This window comes from Lathamus discolor, chromosome 4 (genome assembly GCF_037157495.1).
Source record: "Lathamus discolor isolate bLatDis1 chromosome 4, bLatDis1.hap1, whole genome shotgun sequence".
Taxonomy (NCBI): domain Eukaryota; kingdom Metazoa; phylum Chordata; class Aves; order Psittaciformes; family Psittacidae; genus Lathamus; species Lathamus discolor.
In genome coordinates this window covers 103,886,301-103,906,257 of record NC_088887.1, presented here as the reverse complement: position 1 = coordinate 103,906,257, position 19,957 = coordinate 103,886,301, and the positions used below count along the sequence as shown (strand labels likewise).

General features: G+C 37.0%; 1 protein-coding gene across 2 annotated transcripts in view; it reads left to right on the top strand.

The window, feature by feature from the left end:
* Nucleotides 1–19,957, top strand: part of NBEA (neurobeachin) — a 510,937-nt gene that overhangs the window by 75,164 nt on the left and 415,816 nt on the right. For both annotated transcript variants that reach the window (XM_065678397.1, XM_065678396.1), the window contains exon 2: nt 18,433–18,664. In XM_065678397.1, the coding sequence (XP_065534469.1) occupies nt 18,433–18,664 (232 nt within the window). The remainder of the gene's footprint in view (nt 1–18,432; nt 18,665–19,957) is intronic.

The following is a 19,957-nucleotide window of genomic DNA, read 5'->3' as shown; positions in this document are numbered from 1 at the left end:
ACTTTTCTGTATGGAGGAACCAGAGGAAAACATTTTTACAATGGATAGTCTTTTTAATCATACATCCTTTTAGGCAGAAATTTCTCATGAGAGACAAAGGGCATAAATCAAAGTAAAGGGGTAAAAGAATATTATCTTCATCTTGCAAGGTGGAAGACTCAAGAGGAATGAAAGGAATTCTTACAGGTGTTCTTGATGTTCTTGTGGAGGGGCATCAGTCAAATATAAATGAAGTTTCGGCAGCAGGAAAGCTTTAATATCTTTTTCTTAGAAACATTACACAAATATATAAATATTAATACTTTATACTAATTCTCTAAAACTAGCTTATGGTTTAACAGTTTAATTGCCAAATTTATGATCAAATAAAGTCACATACATGTTTTTATTTCCGTTTTCTCAATGTGATGATTGACATAGCAAATAACCCTGAAACATAAGTGAAGTCATCAGCCATAACTGGATTTCTTAATTGTACAAAGTTTGCTAAGCTTCACCAGAATTAATTTTTTACTACAGCAGTGGTGCTGGTTAAATCTGTACACAAGTCTCTAAAGCTTGCAGTAAAGAACAGAAAATAACCTAGTTTCTCTTCTTCTCATAATAAAAACACAAAGTAAAGGCTTTTTTATAAGCGTATTTTGTAATGGAAATTTCATCAGCCTTTTGAGTGAACAATTATGTCTTTGTTTCCATGGAGCTAGCACAGAAATAGCTCAGAAGCAGTGTGGTGGTATTAGGAACATAATGTTAGGGCTACTTTGAGGAACTTTCCACCTGATCTGGGAAAGGCAATTTCAAATAAGTAACTTGTCAGAAAATGTTAGCTGATCAAAAGTAAAATTTAGAATAGTATTATATTTGTGTTGTTGGGGCTTTACTTAGCAAAATGCTCCTCCTGCGCCTCCTCCCCTGAAGCCCTCAGATCCACAGTAGGAACTTTTATACTTTCTGTGTATAAATACTGCAGTGGCAACTTCACCCACAGTGTCTTATCTATAGGAGGTATGTACCGACACCTAGGATGCTTGAGTTTGGGGGACTACATTTCTCTGTTCATTGAAAAGCATACCTGGACTCTTTGGAAAGTTTTGGGTTCATCTAGTTGTGGAATTGGAGTCTCTGTATATGTGTGGGGTATTTGTTTAAAGTTTGGGGTGATAAAACTGTCAACCAACACCCCCAAAGTTTCTGTGAGCCAGCTTTCCAGCTACTCGTCCCTAAAAAGCATGCTTATTTCCCAAAGTGATTAAAACAAAAAAAAAAAAAAAAGGGGGGGGGAGAGGGGAGTGTGTGTGGAAGGGGGAAAGTATCCCAAAAAAAATAACCAGAAGTGGTTTAGTGCTTCAGATCTTATAGTCTTTGTTTTTCATGGTTGTTAATGACTGGGAAGGTATCTACTTCTCTCATGGGATCTCTTGTTTCCTAGGGAATAGGTTTCTCACCCTCTGCTGTCTCCCCTTAAAACTCTTTTCCAGCACCAACCAAGGGTGTATATTTTCTGTAATGAAAAGGCCTTAACACAGGCATTACTCCTTATTAGCAAATTCGGATCTGTATTTTGGAAATTGGGTAGTTTGTATCACAGCAGTGAGTATCAAAAGAAAACAAAATGGAATGTATTTATTTTCCTCTTCCCTTTTAATCTTAGACTCGTAGCTTTAATGCACCATGTTGGAACAGGTAATCAGATTATTAAACACAATGGCAGTAAAAAAAAGAAAACCAAAAACAAAACCAAAGGAAACCTCAGGAAATCTGAGAAAATAACAGATGGATCAATATAGTTATTCATTACCTTGCTCGCAGGCATAGAGCTTGCAGAGTAAAATCAATGCACATTTAATGTCAGATGTTTAAGCAATTATTTCAAAGGACTTAAAAAATTTTACAGGGGACTTATCTTGACCATTATAAAGCGACTTGGTTTTTTTCCCAGTTATGTCACTGTAAAATATTTGATGTGGACAATCTGGTTTTCCTTTGTTTCCAGTCAGTCTGTTATCTCCTGTATTAGTTGGTTTGAATTACAGAAATACTATAATAATTTTTTTTTTCATTGTAACTGTTTTTTTTTCTGCTCATTAGTTAAAACTATCTTTGAAATGTCTACTTTCTCTATCTGTTATGCTTAAAAAAGTCTTCTGCAAGGAAAGATTGCTCTTTCTGCAGACAGGTTTCTAAAATTTGGTTAAACTGATGTTCTGAAGTTCACTAAGCAGAAATTTGCCTGTCTTGCCTATTGCACTCTTTTGGGTAGATTGTTTTTAATAAAAATGTAAAGCTGTAATAATCTGATATGTTAATTACACAACATTACATGGAGTACTAAGTGTAGTTAAATGAAGGCATGCATAAACTGAATTCCTAACATTTACTGATACTCCAGATTAGGTAGTAAATTTTTGTTTGTAACAGCTAGATTGAAGCTCATTCTTCGGCAGTCCTTTGCTGATTTGCTGCAGTCTGTTCTTGTGGTCCCCATCCAGAATTATCTTGTTATCTGGCTGAAGGTTCACCTGACTAATTGCAGTATGAATCATAGCTTTTTGTTCTCTCTGAAAACACCTCACTGTACTGAAATTTTGATATCAATTTGATTTTTACTTCTAGTTTACCTACATTTAGATACATACACTTTATGCAGGATTAATACTTACAAAAGCCTGAGCAGACCTGAAAGAAGTTGAGCTTGCCTACTGTAACTGGGGAAGCACTAGTGTGTGGTCACTTCATAGACAGCTGTCTTCTAGGAGATATTATGTAAGGAACATTATCAGGGGCTTTCCTGGCATTTTTCCTGTGCCTGAACTTGGTGTGTATGTCTCTTTATCATCTTCAGTTACTCAGTGTTGACTGTATTCCCATTTCCAATGTGATGAATTGCAGGCATCTTCTGAAAATATTTGATAAAAGAATGTGAAGCATGCTTAATATCTGCGTTTAAGCTTATTTCTGCGTGTTGTAAATCACTATTTATTAAAGAGATCAGAAGTTCATATAGTGTTTACTTCTAGCAGAACAGTGCAAAAGATTTGCCAGTATTTTCAATTTTGAACAAGTGCTTCCAGAATTTTGTCAGATTGGATCTTGTCTTTCACAATGAGTTGCGAGACGGCTAATACTTTGACAGTAATCATGTAAGGACATCTTAATAGTTTTACTTAGTAGCTATGTGGAATATTCTGTTTTCTGTAGTCTGAAAGGGTTGTTGATAATGATTTTTACTCTTTGAAAAGGTAGAAATTACTTTCCTTTTTATTTTTTTCATCTTCTGGATTTGAGAATTTCAAGTTAAAACAGAAGGAAAAATAATCTGTGGCACTTCAGTCTCCTATAGCCTCTGTAAGCATTTGACCATAGTGGCTTTTTTAATAAAATGTGATAGATATGGCATTTGGTCATACATGTCTTCTGTTGCATAACTCCTTGTTTTCACATGCTGTGGGTGTTAAGTCTGATTTGGCTATGACCATGTACATGTTAACATGCCTTTTCTAAAAACTATAATTTTTATTATTTTCACAGCATGCAACTTGGGACATTTTAAGAATTTTTATTAAACACAATTGCAAGTAGATGATTGCCGTCTTGTGGTTCTGGTTGCTGTTGTATATGTAAATATGTAGATACCATGTTGCATGAAAGAATAAGTAGCATTTAAAATCTGAAGTACATTTGTCAGTCTGTGAAAAGACTTAAATAGCTCTCTTACATGCAAGTAGCTTAAGTGTCTAAACTGTGTATGATAAAGAAGCTTCCAGCAAATCTGTTATTAATATGAAGCCTCCAGAAGTTGAGTGAAGTGCTTGATATAGAAAATCCCATTTTAAATTTTAAAATAAAAAAATGCATAGAGATCTGTCTAGAGAAGTAGTAGAAGGTCTGGAGGAAGACTGGGTAGTTGCTGAGTTTTTATGATAGAGGTAGTAATATACTACTTTGCCATGTATGAGTATACTTTATGAGTCCATGTCTTGTGAGAACTGAGTAACTCAATGTTCTGCAATGTCTTTCTGATGAAATTTGACTGTGTCCTGTGATGTGTTGGGAGTCGAAGCACAAAGATGTGCGATGAATTCTTACCTCTTTTCAAATGCACAAAAGTTTTAGACTGCAAACCATGTTATTCTTCAGTCAGTTTCTTTGATGCAAATTATCATAAAACCATATGCACAAAAGTGTAAGCTTGGTTTACACTGCAAACCATGTTATTCTTCAGTCAATTTCTTTGATACAAATTATCATAAAACCATAGAATGTCTGGAGTTGGAGGGGACCTATAAAGATCATGTCTAACTCCCTGCTCCTTGCAAGACTACCTAAAGCTAAACCATGTGACTAAGAGCATTATCCTGACACTCCTGAACTCTGACATGCTTGGTGCCATGACCACTTCCTCGGGGAGCCTGCTCCACTGACCAGTCTCCCTCTCAGTGAAGATTCTTTTCCTAATGTCCAATCTTACCGATGCAGCTTCACTCCATTCCCTTATGTCCTATCACTGCTGAGCACAGAGAGGATATCAGCACCTCCCCCTTGGCTGCCCCCTTTGAACAAATGTACAAAGTATGAAATACCTGTATTGCCGTTGATGGTAAACGTTTTGAATTAGAAAAAGTTTTATTCAGCTAATTCAGCATTTACAGTCAATCTTCATGTGTCTGTGTTCCTAGCTTTCCTAGTTTGCAATAAAATTAATGTTATTTATCTAGGAAAAATAAATTTCATGTGGTTGGTTAAGTATCTTTGAAGTGGCTTAATTATTATTTTTCTAATATAGATTATTCAGTATGTATGTTTATATACAACTGCAGTGTCCCAGATATGAAAACAGTTGCATTAAAAAGAGGGGCATCCTAAACCAACAAAATAAAAAGTGGAAAAAAAATAATTTCTTGTAGCATATTGGAAGGTTTTTTAAAATTCCATCCCACCAGTGATCTGAATTAAACATTAAATACTAGTTAGGTTATCTGATTATACATGAAATGCATGTACGCTTGTGCTTTAAAGATGTAAATGCTTAGATGAAAGATTACAGTGGTTTTACACTTCTATTAAGACTGAGCATGCTAAATACTTTAGTAAGTTTTGATGCATTTTTAAGAATCCTCTAAGTTCAAGGTTTTTAAGAAAATGATGTAAGTTGAAAATAATTAACAGTGAAGTAATATCTAAAAGGAACATTGTAAATGCGATTTGGCTGGAATATCAAAAAATGAATCAGATGACAGGACTATGTGGAAATTGCTATTCATCTAAGATACTTAAATATCTGGTAGTGATACTAAGATACTTAAAATGACTTGAGGTAGGAGAGCAAGGGTTATGAGAATTTTCGTAATAGGGTGCTTTCCGCCCACTTTGCTTTTGCACGCTTGCTGTGTTGTCCTGTATTGTTAAAGGTGGTTTGGATAGCTGCTTTATTTTTATATTTATTTTTTTACCTGTTACAACTAATGAAGGGGCATACTGTCTTGCTTTATTATCTCCCTCAAACTGTGAGGCATTTTCATATGTGAACTTAGCCTTTCTTATACACTTAAGACTATTAGACCTATCCTAAGGCTGCTTTTTTGTGGTAAAATTATTTTAATTGGACTAATTCTGAAATAACTTCTTAAAAATGCAATTAATGTGTTTTTTGTTGCTTTGAAACACAGAAATTTTATTAAAGCTCTAACTTAAATTCAGAGGAAATGTTCTAATAAAACCATTTCACATAATAAGGGGTCTTGAGTGTTTGTCAGTATGGAGTCTGCTTCAAATGTACTTGTGCCTTAACAGGATAATTTTAGTCAAGTATGCTCGGTGCACACCATGGGCCCATTTGTTCTGCTTCAAATCTGTGAAAACTAGGGAATCTGTGGCCCTCCCCACTTCTCTCTTCTACCAGGAGCAAGAAGGGACTTAATAGTATTCAGTCCATGATGCTCCAACCTCAGATCTTTAAGCACCTGTTCCAACAAATGGAAAAAACCCACCTCTAAAAATACTTAATCCAAGGCAATATAATCTTAATCAACCTTTGTAATCTTTACAGTTTTTAGTAATTTAAAATAAATTAAACCTCCTCCTGTAATGCTGGTATAGTGTGGTTGACATGGCCCTTAAACCAGAGAGAAACAAGACCAGGAGTGATCATCCCTCTCACCTCCCGACTTCTCCCCATGTGGGCACATGGGCCTCTTTGCAGTCCCATTGTCAGCTTGCACAGGCCCCTCCAGCATGGCCACTGCTACCGGAACCTCGGGGGGGGGTGGTGGTGGATTTTACATGCATTAAGCTGCTCTCGTGTTGCAGTAACTACGTAGCTTTGGCTGACTTCAGATTAGGAGGGGGGCTGGTAAAACAAAATGTCTTTATTAATGAGGGAAAAATCTAAGTTCTCCATGTCAATCAAACTTGGAGTGTGTTACTAGAATGCTGATCTGAGTCATCAAGAGAGGAAGCGGAAAGTGTCTAAGCCAGATAAAATTTGCATCAGTATTGTCACTGGTATTGAAAGTAGTATTATTTACAGTACTAGAGATTACTTTTCAACATAGAGGAGAAGTGGAAGGTGTGTGACACTATTTCAACTGGTATTTCTTTCCACACAGAACTCCATAGGAGAAACATTCGGAAATAAACCCTGAAGTCTCATGTTGGACTAAAGAGGGAGCAATATATGCTGCTTGAGGTTAAGTGAAGCTTAAGTTTGATAACAGAAATTTCACTGGCACTTCTTGAAGGACAAATTGATACAGATTTGGGTGTTTTCAAGTAATAAACATTTTTGACACTGACTTTACTTCGTTTGCCCCAACAACTTCTCTGTTTTCCGGAGCCTGTGCTCTTTTTTCTTTGGGAGTGATGCCCACTTCACAGTTGAGCTATTTATTTTCTCTCAGTTGTTAAAAGCAGTCAGAATTTAGTTTTGCAACTTTTTGCCTTTTTTAATTCCGTTTAGCTAGTTATAAGTAAGTGTATTTTCTTTTATGGATTTTCCTGCTGCTGTGACTAATGAGAAGTGTACTGAAAATACAGAAACATAGAATATTTGGTTAATTACTTAGACCTTCAGAATCAGAACAAAGCAATCCATTGTTTATAAATTACCAATAATAGAACAACTTAATCATTTTTACCTAAATCAAGAACCAGTTTTGTTCTACACAAGCCAGAAGGGGAAACCCCTACTCTGTGTCAATCCTGATGGTCTAAGGCATGGGTCTCTGAAAACATTTGTAATTTTTTTAATGTAAATTTTAATTAGTATAATAATGAATTATAAATAATATAATATTAAATCAGCATTAATATAAAACAATGCATTTCGTAAGGTAAAAATATGGAATAGCAAAAATCATATTTTCAGATTGCTTTTCACAAAGTATCTGTGTTGCTCTTTAACATTTCACATATTCAAGATTCGATTTGGGATGTTTAAAATGAGATCTGAAAAGTTCTTTTCATAGATCCTGTGGGGTTTATGGTACTAGATAAATATTAAAAATATTGTGTAGAAAGAGTGAACTGTATCTAAGGTTCCTTCTTATATTTTATTCCCCTTTCTAATTATATAAGAAATTGAAAGGGGAGGCAAGGTAACTGCACCCAGCCATCTGAGGAGGCTTTGTTTAGAAGTCCTTTCCTTAGTTTTTATTACTTCTTAGTAATTTGTACATTTCCATAAAAAATGAAGGGTGTGTAAGTGCTTGTAAGACGCCGCAAGACCAGTTAAAGAGTTTGACTGGTGCCTTGTGTGATCTAATTTGATTATTTATTTTTTTTTTTTACTTTCTCATATCAATTAGTTGAATGGAATGGTGTTTTTTTGTCTTTTTAATAAAGGTGTATTAAATGCCTTTGTATTCTAATTTATTTTCTGAAACTGCATTGAGTAACACGTTAGGCATCTCCAAACATAATAACTGTAGGATGTTGAGGATCCAAAAAGATGAGAGTTCAGAAATTAATCAGAGAAATTAATGGAAGGAAATCCAACAGCTTGTTGAAACAAAGACATTATTTCTGGGTCAAGAAATTCCTGTGTCACAAGCAGTGGGAGAATGGGACTGTATAATGGAGGAAATCTAGTATATGTTTATCCTGTTCTTACACCCTTTAGTCAATATTTGGCATTTTGGCACATGGATAGGCTGGATAGATCATTTTGCTGGTTTTGTTTTCTTGAGCAGTACTTCAAATAGTAACACCAGGCAAACACAGTGAGAGAATAGTGCAATATTGGGATAACCTTCTCTGTACAGGGATTTCCTACTGCAGTAGTTTGGTTTCATTTCCTTATGGGTTTCATCTATAGAAAGATGCGTGTATATTTTTCAAGTGCTGGGATGCTTTGTGTAACAAACTAAAGTCATAAGACTAAGTAACAAAAATAGGGAACACACATACAGTATTAGAATTAACCAAAACTTTCTCTCTTACCTTGGCTGTAGGTGCATAATTGCACCAAACCCTAATTACGTTGTCCTTGCTTCTGGATTATGTAAAAAAAGTGGAAAATGCAAGCAGTTCTGCATAAAATGGTGTTCAGTGTGGGAAAGCTGAACAATTATGAGATCCAGCAAGCCTCTTATATTAGGGAAGGTGTCTGACCACTGATAAATTGTTTCTTATGCTTGTTTATCAACCTCCCAGTTTCTTCCTTTCAAATTATCTTTTGTGGTAAAGTTGCATTATTATTAAAGTTGCATTACTGACTATTTTACTGTATGATTCTGGCCTTTGTCATTGACTGTATTATCTTCTACAGATTAAAGAAATTATTTCATTGGCTGAAGAACCACATAATAAATTTAAAAGGATGGGGGAAAGGCAATTAGGATGCACTTCTGGCTTTGTAAAACAACTGTCTTTGTGGTCTCTGTGGTGACTGCTTTAGTGGTTGAGGTTTTGGGTTTTATCCTTGCACAAAAAGTCTTAAATAATTCATGACAGCTAGAACCCTGTGAGAGACCAGTCATAAACCATAACAATTATCTCACACTATCCTGTGAGTTATTTAGAGAAGAAAAATAGGACAAATATTGACAAATCTGGTTTAAAAAAAAAAACCCTTAGTCTTGTAAGTCTATTTACTGTAGGCTTCTGTTGACTAAAATTGTCTCTTAGTATTTATAGGACTACAGCTTATAAATTTGATAGTAAGAATCAATGAGAACCTGGAACAATATCTTAAGACAAAAGTAACTCAGTTTAAATAGACAGAAACCTTTTTTCTTGGGTACAGTTACTTTGGGACAGGTTGCTGAAGTGACTTAATGTTACCATTGCCATTATTTAAGCATTACCATTATCATTAGATAAGTACTGATGAATGCTATTTTGCAGGGCTTATCAAATCGGCAAAAATTTCTTCTGGGACTTGGGAAATACTGGAATCATAGGAGTGGACTGAATGGGTCTTGACAGACATACCTTGTGTCTGTTACTATCTATAATTGCACATTCTAACATGTGCTTGCTTTTGTTTGGAAAACTCTACAAAGATGAAAGTTCACACCCTCAGCGGTTGGCGTTGGGACCGACCTTGTTCAACGTCTTTGTCAGCGACCTAGACAGTGGGATTGAGTGTGCCCTCAGCAAGTTTGCTGACAATGCTAAGTATGTGGTCCAGTTGACATGCTGGAGGGAAGGGATTTCATCCAGAGGGACCTTGACATGCCTGTGAGGTGAGCCAATGCCAACCTTGTGAAGTTCAACCAAGCCAAGTGCAAGGTCCTGCATCTGCAGTGGGGCAGTCCCAGGCACTGCTACAGATTGGGCAGAGGAGATTCAGAGCAGCCCTGCAGAGAAAAACGTGGGGGTGTTGGCTGATAAGAAGCTTAGCATGAGCCAGCTTCAGTGTGCACTGTAAGCCCAGAAAGCCAACCGTATCCTGGGCTGCATCAAAAGGAGCGTGACCAGCAAGTCGAAGGAGGTGATCCTGCCTCTTTGCTCTTGTGAGACCTCACTTGGAGTACTGTATGCAGTTCTGGTGTCCTCCACATAAAAAGGATGTGGAGCTATTGGAACAAGTCCAGAGGAGGGCCATGAGGATTATCAGGGAGCTGGAGCACCTCCTGTATGAAGACAGCCTGAGAAAGTTGGGGCTGCTCAGCCTGGAGAAGAGAAGGCTGCGTGGAGACCTCACAGCAGCCTTCCAGTATCTGAAGGGGGCCTGCAGGGATGCAGACAAAAGACCCTTCATCAGGGACTGTAGCAATAGGACGAGGAGTAATGGGCTTAAATTTAAACAGGGGAAGTTCAGGATACATAAAAGGAAGTTCTTTCCTGGGAGTGTGGTGAGGCACTGGAACAGGTTGCCCAAAGAAGTGGTGAATGCTCCATCCCTGGCAGTGTTCAAGGCCAGGTTGGATGGAGTCTAGTGTGAGGTGTCCCTGCCCATGGCAGAGGGTTTGGAACTAGATGATCTTAAGGTCCTTTCCAACCTTAACCCATGCTATGATTCTATGGTTCAAAGTTGCGATCTATGGCTTGATGTCCAAGTGGAGACTGGTGACAAGTGGTTTTCCTCAGGGGTTGGTACTGGGACTGGTGCTTGTTTGAAATCAGGAAACATGCTTTATAGTGTATTCAGAAAATTTTGGGGTTTGATGTTCTGAAACCAACTTTGAAAAGTAAAGTTTTTCAAAGAACTCAGCAGGCAATGCTCAAGGTTAGTTGGGCTAATGTTCTTAAGCAAATTTTTCTGTTTCATATTATGGTTTGACACTGTAATTTACAGTTTTTCCCTTCAGCACTTATTTTAACAGCATTTATATGAGATTCATTAGTTTACTGAGTTGAGCGGTGATGCTCCGTGGTCAAAACTGTGTAAAGTAAATTGGAGGACAGAAGCCAAAAATTTTAAACCATGGTGGCTTTATCCCAGAAAGCAATAAGCACCTGCTACCTTACGTGCTCCCACACACACATCACCACACTGGGGGAGATACTCAGAAGAGCCAAAGCAAGGGAATAAAACTCCTGGGTTGAGATAAAGGCAGTTTAGTAAATATGTCTGGGGAGCAAGTGATGCAAAGGCTATCACTTACCACCTCTCACAAACAGACTGATCCCCAGCTACACTTTGTACAACCGCTAATTTGGAAAGACTACCCCAGTGCTCTTTGTGAGCATGACAGTGTGAAATGTCCTTTTGGTAAGGTGGGGTCAGCTGTCCCGGCTGTGTCCCCTCCCAACCTGTTACACACCCTCAGTCTACTCATTGAGCGGGCAGAGTTAGAAACAGGCAGCTCTGGCAATGTCTCAGCACTGCTCAGCATTAGTTGAAATATTGGTGTGATATCAGCACTGTTTTAGTCACAAGCATAAAACACAGCATGATATGGGCTGCCATGAAGAAAATTAGCTCTACCTTAGGCAGAGGCAGTATATAAACATACAGGAGTGTCCTCCTTCCCCAAAATAAACTATTAAGAAATCAAAGGTAAGTATTTCACTGATATATTTTTAAGTTTGCATAATAACAAGTTTGTGTTTGGAAGTACCAGAAGTGAAGCAGAATGTGTTACTTCAGTCACACATTCTCAGCAGGTATAGAAGTTGTTTAAATTATTTTCTTTTCTTGGAATAATTTTAAATTGTCAAGAAATTTGAAGTAGCATTCTGTTAGTGGCACACTGCTGTGTGCGTGCTATACATTATTCAGGATAAAAATGTTTTTGAAGCTAAAATAAAGGAAAGCTCCTTTAACAACGGTATGGTAATGTGGAGAATTAGATGCTGTTGTAGTGATTCACATGAGAATCAGTCCTTTTAGTGCTGTCATTCACTTATAAACCATACTGTGAACACATTGGGTAAGGTTAAACTTTAGATGTGCTTGTCTGAACTAGTTGTCCTTTTGCAGTCAGTGAAAAGTACATTTCCAGGAAAATACTAATTTCATGCTAAAACCAGGTAAGTTGCATCTAAAACCAGAGAGATGAATTGCTTCCCAGAAGCACCTTTTAGGTTCCATTGAAGGCAAAGAGAATTTTGAAAATTACAGCAGATACACATACCTGTAATTCAGATCTCTAAAGAACTTAATTCAATGATTAAGCTTTTAAAAATGAAAATATTTTTTAAGAGAAATATATACAAATTATGGAAAATAAGTTTTGGTTATCTGTGGTTCTCTGTGTAGTTGTTTTGATACATTTAGGTTAACAAGTGCATATGGTCAGCACATATATTGGTCACTGAAAAGTTTGATTTATGTAATTTAGCATTCTAAACACTTAAAGAGATCTTCATTAATACAAAATTGAAAAATTATCTTTGCCTGACCAAAAGTGTTTAGACATCTTCCTGTCGTTGAGAATCTCACATTTTATAGTGTTTCTGTGCATTTGCATTACTGTGTTTTTGTTACTTTAGCAGAATGCACTCACGGTTTTCATTTAACCAAAAAATTGCCAAGTGCCTCTAAAATATCCTTTTGCATCTCCCGCACTTCTTACAATCCTCATGCTTAGCGGTTGTTTGGTTTCTTTTAGTCACAGATGAAGTTGTATTGAAAAGTCTTCATGTCTTCAGCAATTTTTAATGAAATCTTCCTAGAATAAGTTCTGACCTCTGCTGTCTTTGATTTTTTGCCGTTAAGTAGGATTTTCATAGAATCATAGAATAGTTAGGGTTGGAAAGGGCCTTAAGATCATCTAGTTCCAACCCCCCTGCCATGGGCAGGGACACCTCACACTAATCCATGCCACCCAAGGCTTCATCCAACCTGACCTTGAACACTGCCAGGGATGGAGCACTCACAACCTCCCTGGGCAACCCATTCCAGTGCCTCACCACCCTAACAGGAAAGAATTTCTTCCCTATATCCAATCTAAACTTCCCCTGTTTAATCTTTAACCCATTACCCCTTGTCCTGTCACCACAGTCCCTAATGAAGAGTCCCTCCCCAGCAGCCTTATAGTCCCCCTTCAGATACTGGAAGGCTGCTATGAGGTCTCCATGCATCCTTTTCTTCTCCAGGCTGAACAGCCCCAACTTCCTCAGCCTGTCTTCATACGGGAGGTGCTCCAGTCCCCTGATCATCCTCGTGGCTCTCCTCTGGACTTGTTCCAACAGTTCCATGTCCTTTTTATGTTGAGGACACCAGAACTGCACACAATACTCCAGGTGAGGTCTCACAAGAGCAGAGTAGAGGGGCAGGATCACCTCCTTCGACCTGCTGGTCACGCTCCTTTTAATGCAGCCCAGGATACGGTTGGCTTTCTGGGCTGCGAGCGCACTGCCGGCTCATGTTCATTTTCTCATAGACTAACACCCCCAAGTCCTTCTCTGCAGGGCCGGTCTGAATCTCTTCTCTGCCCAGCCTGTAGCTGTGTCTGGGATTGCTCTGACCCAGGTGTAGGACCTTGCACTTGTCATGGTTGAACTTCATAAGGTTGGCATCAGCCCACCTCACAAGCATGTCAAGGTCTGTCTGGAAACATAATCCTGATGTTCCATTTGTTTATTTGTTTTTTTCACATTGATTGCTGTCTTTCTTTTCCTTCTGTGTTCATTTGATGAATTTTCAAGTTGAGAAGCCATCTATTATTGGAGAAAAAACAGCTGAGGGGCAGCATCATAGCTTTCTCCAGCTTCCTGGGGAGATGAAGTGAAGAGATGTGCTGATCTCTTCTCCTTTGTATCCAGTGATAGGACATGTGGGAGCTGTTCAAAGCTGCACCAAGGAAGGACAGGGAGACTGGATGTTAAGAAGTATTTTTTTACTGGGAGGGTGGTCAGACACTGGAATAGGCTTCCTAAAGAGGTGGTCAATATCTGAAGCTTGTCAGTGTTCAAGAGGCATTTGGACAATGTCCTTAATAACATGCTTAATAACATGGCAACCCTGAATTGTCTGAATTCGTTAGGCATTTGGACCTGATGAGCATTATATGTCCTTTCCAACTGAAATACTCTATTCTGTTCTCTTTTCATTTCAATCCATTCTTTAGAACTTGTTTTGAAGAATATGATTCTGAAGAGTTCCAATCTTCACAAGTAAACCATTTAATTCTAGATGTTCAACAGCACATACTTTGCTCCATTTTGAGAACTGATCTGAACAATACCAGACATATGTAGAGAGTTTCTTCATTTTGTATGAGTATTTCACCTTTATGCTAGATTTAAAGGGCATGAAAGACAAGCCTAAGTTCTGTGTAGTTGCAGCAACTCAGGAAGAAACACTTCTATTGCATAGCACAGCGAACGACAGATGCTTACTGAGGAATGGCCACAGTATTCAAAAAAGAAGAGATTCTGAGTAGTGAGCTGCTTTTGAGGGTGGTGGTGTGGGATAAGGTAAATTCTTGGAACAATTTGCAAGGAGCATCAGTCTGTAAAAAACCTCAGTACAGGAAAGCCTAATTTGCTTATAACTGCCAGGTCATTACTTCTTCAGGAGGAGTTAAGTTTGTTGGCCATAGTCGTCTGGCTTGGAAACACAATGTGAACATTAGTTTGCTGCTTCATTTCTTACAGGTGTGCTGTGAAAGATGCAGAATAGTTAAAAAGCAGTGGTACGTGAGCTTGACAAAGTACAGGCAATAATTCAGGATACTTAATCACAGTGAAAGCATGGTCTTTACTGAGTATTAAATGTTCACTTGAAAAATGCAAAGTAAGACCAAATGTTTGACATTAGAAAAAAGGTTGTATTTGAGATCTATCATATGGAAAGAACATTGATTTATAGTATGGTGTACTGGTTCCTGTAAGGATTTCTATCTTAGAGTTCATACTGTACTGTAGATGAATTTGTCTAACTACAGAAATCTTCACACATTATATTAAAACTAAGTTACTTTATGGCAGTATGATTTAACTTTTTTGTGTGTGGTATCGCATCCAGAATTGTACCCAAGTTATAAAGTTGCAGATTTAATTATGAATTTGTAGTTGCCTACTGACAGTTTTTAATGTGCCATGGTTATTTAAAGTAGAACCCATAGAGACACCAAGATCTCTTTTGTGGCTGATCATATCAGATTTGAGCCTGACATTTTGTACATATGGGTAAAACTATAATAATGTGGTATTTGTTTGAATTTACTAACTTTGAACTCTTACACGTGGTTGGCCAGCCACTTGCTAATAGAGAAAATCTTTGCAGCCCTCAGTAGTTGGTGGGTTCTAACCGTATTTAATTATTTTGGGTTCTTTAGCAAACTTTGTGCTTTCATTAGTATCCACACTTGTCATCAACTCATTATTGCTGTGGTTCTCCACTGATAACCTCCCTCTGTTGTGAAGACTGACTGATTATTCCTTTTTACCTACTACTTTTTCTTGAGAAATGAAAGTGCAGAAATATTGTTAGAGAATGCTTCTCTTTGTAGTGAATATTCTACTGCTTTTCTTGTCTGAATTATATTTTTTTCACATTTTAAAGCAGAAGTGGTTGCTTTGTATTACTTCTTGAGCACAATTTATGTCATTATTTTTGTATGCTCCATTTTTGTTAAAATTTTCCTTCTCAAGTCTTCTGAAACTTCTTTTTATCATGACTGTTAATATTTTAGATTTATGTTAATTTTTAGGATGGCTACTTTTTAAAAGTACTGCCCTGCCTGCTAAGTTTTTGCTATCAACATTAATTTGTTCATCAATTTGTTTATTTTATTAAGTTGATTTTCATAACTGTGATCATCGATAGAGGCTGAAATACTCTTAAACTGCAGTTAAGGGCAAATCAGATACATTTTAGTGTTTTCTTTGTGGAAATAAAAAGTTGTTCTGGTAGATTATAAATCTCTTGCTGCCAGTTGGACAAGTCATATAATTGTAGTGCCTACCAGACAATCCATATCCCAGTCGAAGATTCTCCATAAATCCAATTTTACTAGCATTCAGTGTATTTTTTGATTCAGATTCTCTGAGATGTTTTATATACAGGCAGCTTGTTTTTAACAGTATTGAAATGTCCCATCACTTTAGACTGATAGTGAGGTCTATTTCAGTCTTTTAAAATGTCACATATCAGTATATTGGTTTACATTAGCAAGCAAATACAGTTTGACTTATTTTAGTCTTTTTTAACCATTCTATGTTAATTAATCTATTTAGCACAAATTTCACAATGAATAGTGTTTGAGGAAAGAGAGATCAGTCTGTACTGATCCTCTGCATTCCAACCGAGGTATTACTATTTTTTTCCTTGATTTTAGGTCCATCTGTTATCAAAAACAAATGGTGGGATTCATCTCGCCTAAATTAGGTATCTGAAAATTGTATATCTAAATTTTATCATAGAATTGTTGAGGTTGGAATTGATCTCTGGAGCTTTTCATATCCAACCTTCCTGCACAAGCAGGGACAGCTGACCCTATTGTCCAGGTCTATGTCCAGGTGGCTTTTGAATATATCCAAGGATTCAGACTGTACAAATACAATTTTTAGTCCTGTATTTCCTGCATGGAAAGAAATAGAAAAATTAGACACTTCCAGAAGGGGTTCATTTCATCTTAGAATAAGCATCTGAGAGAGACTGATTGTCTTCCACAGGTGCCTGATTTACCTCTGTGTGTTTTCAACAATCTCAGACAGGCTCATCCAGGTGGAGAGATACTGGAAAAAAACCACCCAGATTGCTCTTGAAGTGTGCAGCAGTTACTGCTGTTTTCAGAAACAGAAACTCCACCAGGATTTCTTGAAAATTCGGTGGTTTCCGTTGTAAAACTATTTAATGATTCTAAGGAATAACTGTAAAAGAACCGTACTTCTAATTTTGACCATTTTATTGCCTGCCCTTGGTACACACTATGTGTTTAGCCAACATTCAAATATATGATATGCAGTCACAATTTCTAAACTAAAATACCAGTCATAGTCATAGAATCATTGAGTGGTTTGGGCTGGAAGGGACCTTAAAAGATCATCTAGTTCCAACCCCCCCTTCCATGGGGAGAGACACCTACCACTAGACCAGGTTGCTCAAAGCACCATGCAGCCTAGCCTTGAACACTGCCAGGGATGGGGCAGCCACAGCTTCTCTGGGCAACCTATTCCAGTACCTCACCACCGTCATAGTAAAGAATTTCTTCCTAATATTTAGTCTAAATCTACCCTCTTGCAGTTAGGATAATAGTTTTATTTGAATGTAATTAAATGTCTCAGGAGAACTAAGTTTATATATTTAATATATTAGAGGCTTTAGGTTAGAAAATTGTAAATTTTTATTAGCAGTTAATTGACAGAGAAAAAGTAATTTGTAAGTGGATGAAAAGTATGAATTACGGTAGAAGCCAAAGCTAGTCCTTGCTTAGTTTTAACAATTTTGTCTGAAGATTGGGTCTGAAGGAAGACTTTGAATATTTGGAGGGGTTCAACAGTCAAAAAGAAGTTGGCATAGGATTTCAGCTTCTTGTTTGGAGTGCTGCTTTTAGACTATGAAGCAGCCTTCTATTAAACGTTACTTGAAATTAAACACTTACACTTGGATGAATTCTTTGAATATCTTTAAAAGATATTATTGCAATTTTAGTTACATATTTTTCTGCAACAACTAGAAAATAATGTCTTAAAATTATTTTAGAATTATTCTCTTGCTTTGCCTTTCTAAAGTTGGTATTTGCAGTTATTGAAATTTAGCGTTGGTGCCTTCAAAATTCTTCAAAGCTACTAGGATAAAGTAGGATGCATGAGAGTCGGGCTTTATTTCAGAAATGAAAGATGGTTTTGCCATTAGAACGAGTAAGATTGATTTTTTAAATGTGCCTGGTAGTTGTGCTATTTAATGGGAGCTCAGGACTTCGGATAGCGTTTTGCAAGCGTCTCGGTAGATAGGAGTCAGGCTGTAATTTAATCAGTACTGCTGTTAAATCACTTTTCGCCTGAGTGCTTGTTCTGCCAGTGCTGTCTCTGCCTTGCACTAGCAGTGGGTTTCCTTGGCCACATGACAATCTGATCTATGGTATAATTGAACAAGTTTTCCAAGTCTGCATTGGTCCAAAGCATGTCACTGATACTTTTCTGAGCATGACTGTTTGGGTGGTACAGTGGAAGGGGCAGTAGAGTCTTGCAAACATGTAACTAAGGGCAAATGTTGACTTGTATCAGGACAGCTTGTGAGCTTTCCAGGTTCTACGGCTTCTGCACTACATCCCTCTGGGCCAGGCTGCCATTTCAGTTACTTTGTAGGAAGGAATATTTCAAATATCTTTTAATTTGTTTTATGGAAGTCTTGTATCCAACATTATGACAAAATCCAAAGTAGTATTATATGATAGTGTATAGATTTTGTACAAGCTATATTTTGCATAGCCTGATTTTTAATTTGCTGTATACAGATCATAGCTGTGAGTTTGTCATATCTAAATTACTTCTCTCATAATGCAAAAAAAAATCAGTGTTGGTCACAGTGAAGATTATGAAAGACACTAAGCTATGTATTTCACATTGTAATGTTGTTCTTGTTTTCTTTTGTAGCTGGTTGGTGGTGAATTTGATCTAGAGATGAACTTTATAATCCAGGATGCAGAGAGCATTACGTGCATGTCAGAGCTTTTGGAGCACTGTGATGTAACGTGCCAAGCAGAAATCTGGAGTATGTTCACAGCAATTCTACGTAAAAGCGTCCGTAATTTACAGACTAGCACAGAAGTTGGCTTAATTGAACAGGTACTGCTGAAGATGAGTACTGTGGACGACATGATTGCAGGTATAAATTGCCAACTGATAAAATAATTATTGCATTCTTGAACTGTCAATGTTGTGGGATTATGGAAGGGCTTGGGATGTCGGTTTTTACTTAAAGTGATATTTTGGTTAGTACTGCTATTGAGTCAGAAGTACTTTCTTATCAATTTCAGAAAAATGACAAAAATATATTCCTGTATAAAATATATGTAGATACTTTGTTTAAAATAATTGCCTATTAATTCATCTGAGGAGATAACATCTTTGTGATAAAAAAGCAATTTCGAACATAATTAGAACAGTACGTGTCAGACTTCTCAACTGACAAGGTAATGTTTTAGTTTTTAAGCGTACTGATCATTTTGAGTTACTCAGATCTTAAAATTGTTACTATGATTCACTTTAAACATAATCTGCATCTGACAACATATCAGAAATTATTCACAGGTTTGAATGCAGGACACTTGGATTATATTAAACAGTAATTTCATAGTGTATAGCTGTGCTCCCTATAATAAGTCCTTGAGTTTTATACTTGCGATTTTTAATATCTGTAATTTTTTACAGCGTTAAAAAAGTTGCATACTTTGTTCACTTACTGAAATAAGTGATAAAGTTGTTGCACAGCATTTTCGGTGTAGGGGTTTATATTTCACTCTGTATCTCTCAATAGTAGGGTACAGGTTGTAATCCTGAATTATTTGGTTGGAAGAACAGGTTTTATTGTCACATTTAAATATGGTAGGCTAGAGCTACCTGTAGCTGGTATTTGCCTACTTATTTTTCTTGGGGAAAAAGCTTATGCCGGTTTCTTTCAAATCGCTGTGAAAGCACTTCTTAATTTTTATATAGTGGGATACTTAAATTGTAAGGCATTTTTAAAAGATTGAAGAGGTTTGTCTTCCATAGTCCTGAGATTTTGGTCCATAATCTGATTCCTAACACAGATATAGGCTTTGGGGAGCAGTAAACCAGCAAGGATTTCAGACCAGAAATGAGAGGAGGATCCATCAAAGCTGTATTGTTCAGGAATGGTTTTGTCCTCATCTTTCTTTTTCAGTATAAATGTGTCTTAATATTAAAGTATTTGGAAAAGCTACATTTTGTATTTCAAAGCAAGTCTTAGTGAACAACTTGTTGATTAGAAATGTATACGTAAATGCAAAACCCAGCAGTCTTATGCTAAATATTGTTCTGCAAGGTTCAGACTGAAGTCTAATACATCAATATATTTACAAACCAATTGTTTTCACCAAGTGTGGGGTTTTTTTGCAGGACTTGTAAATACGTCAGTATAGTATAAGGGTGAAAATAC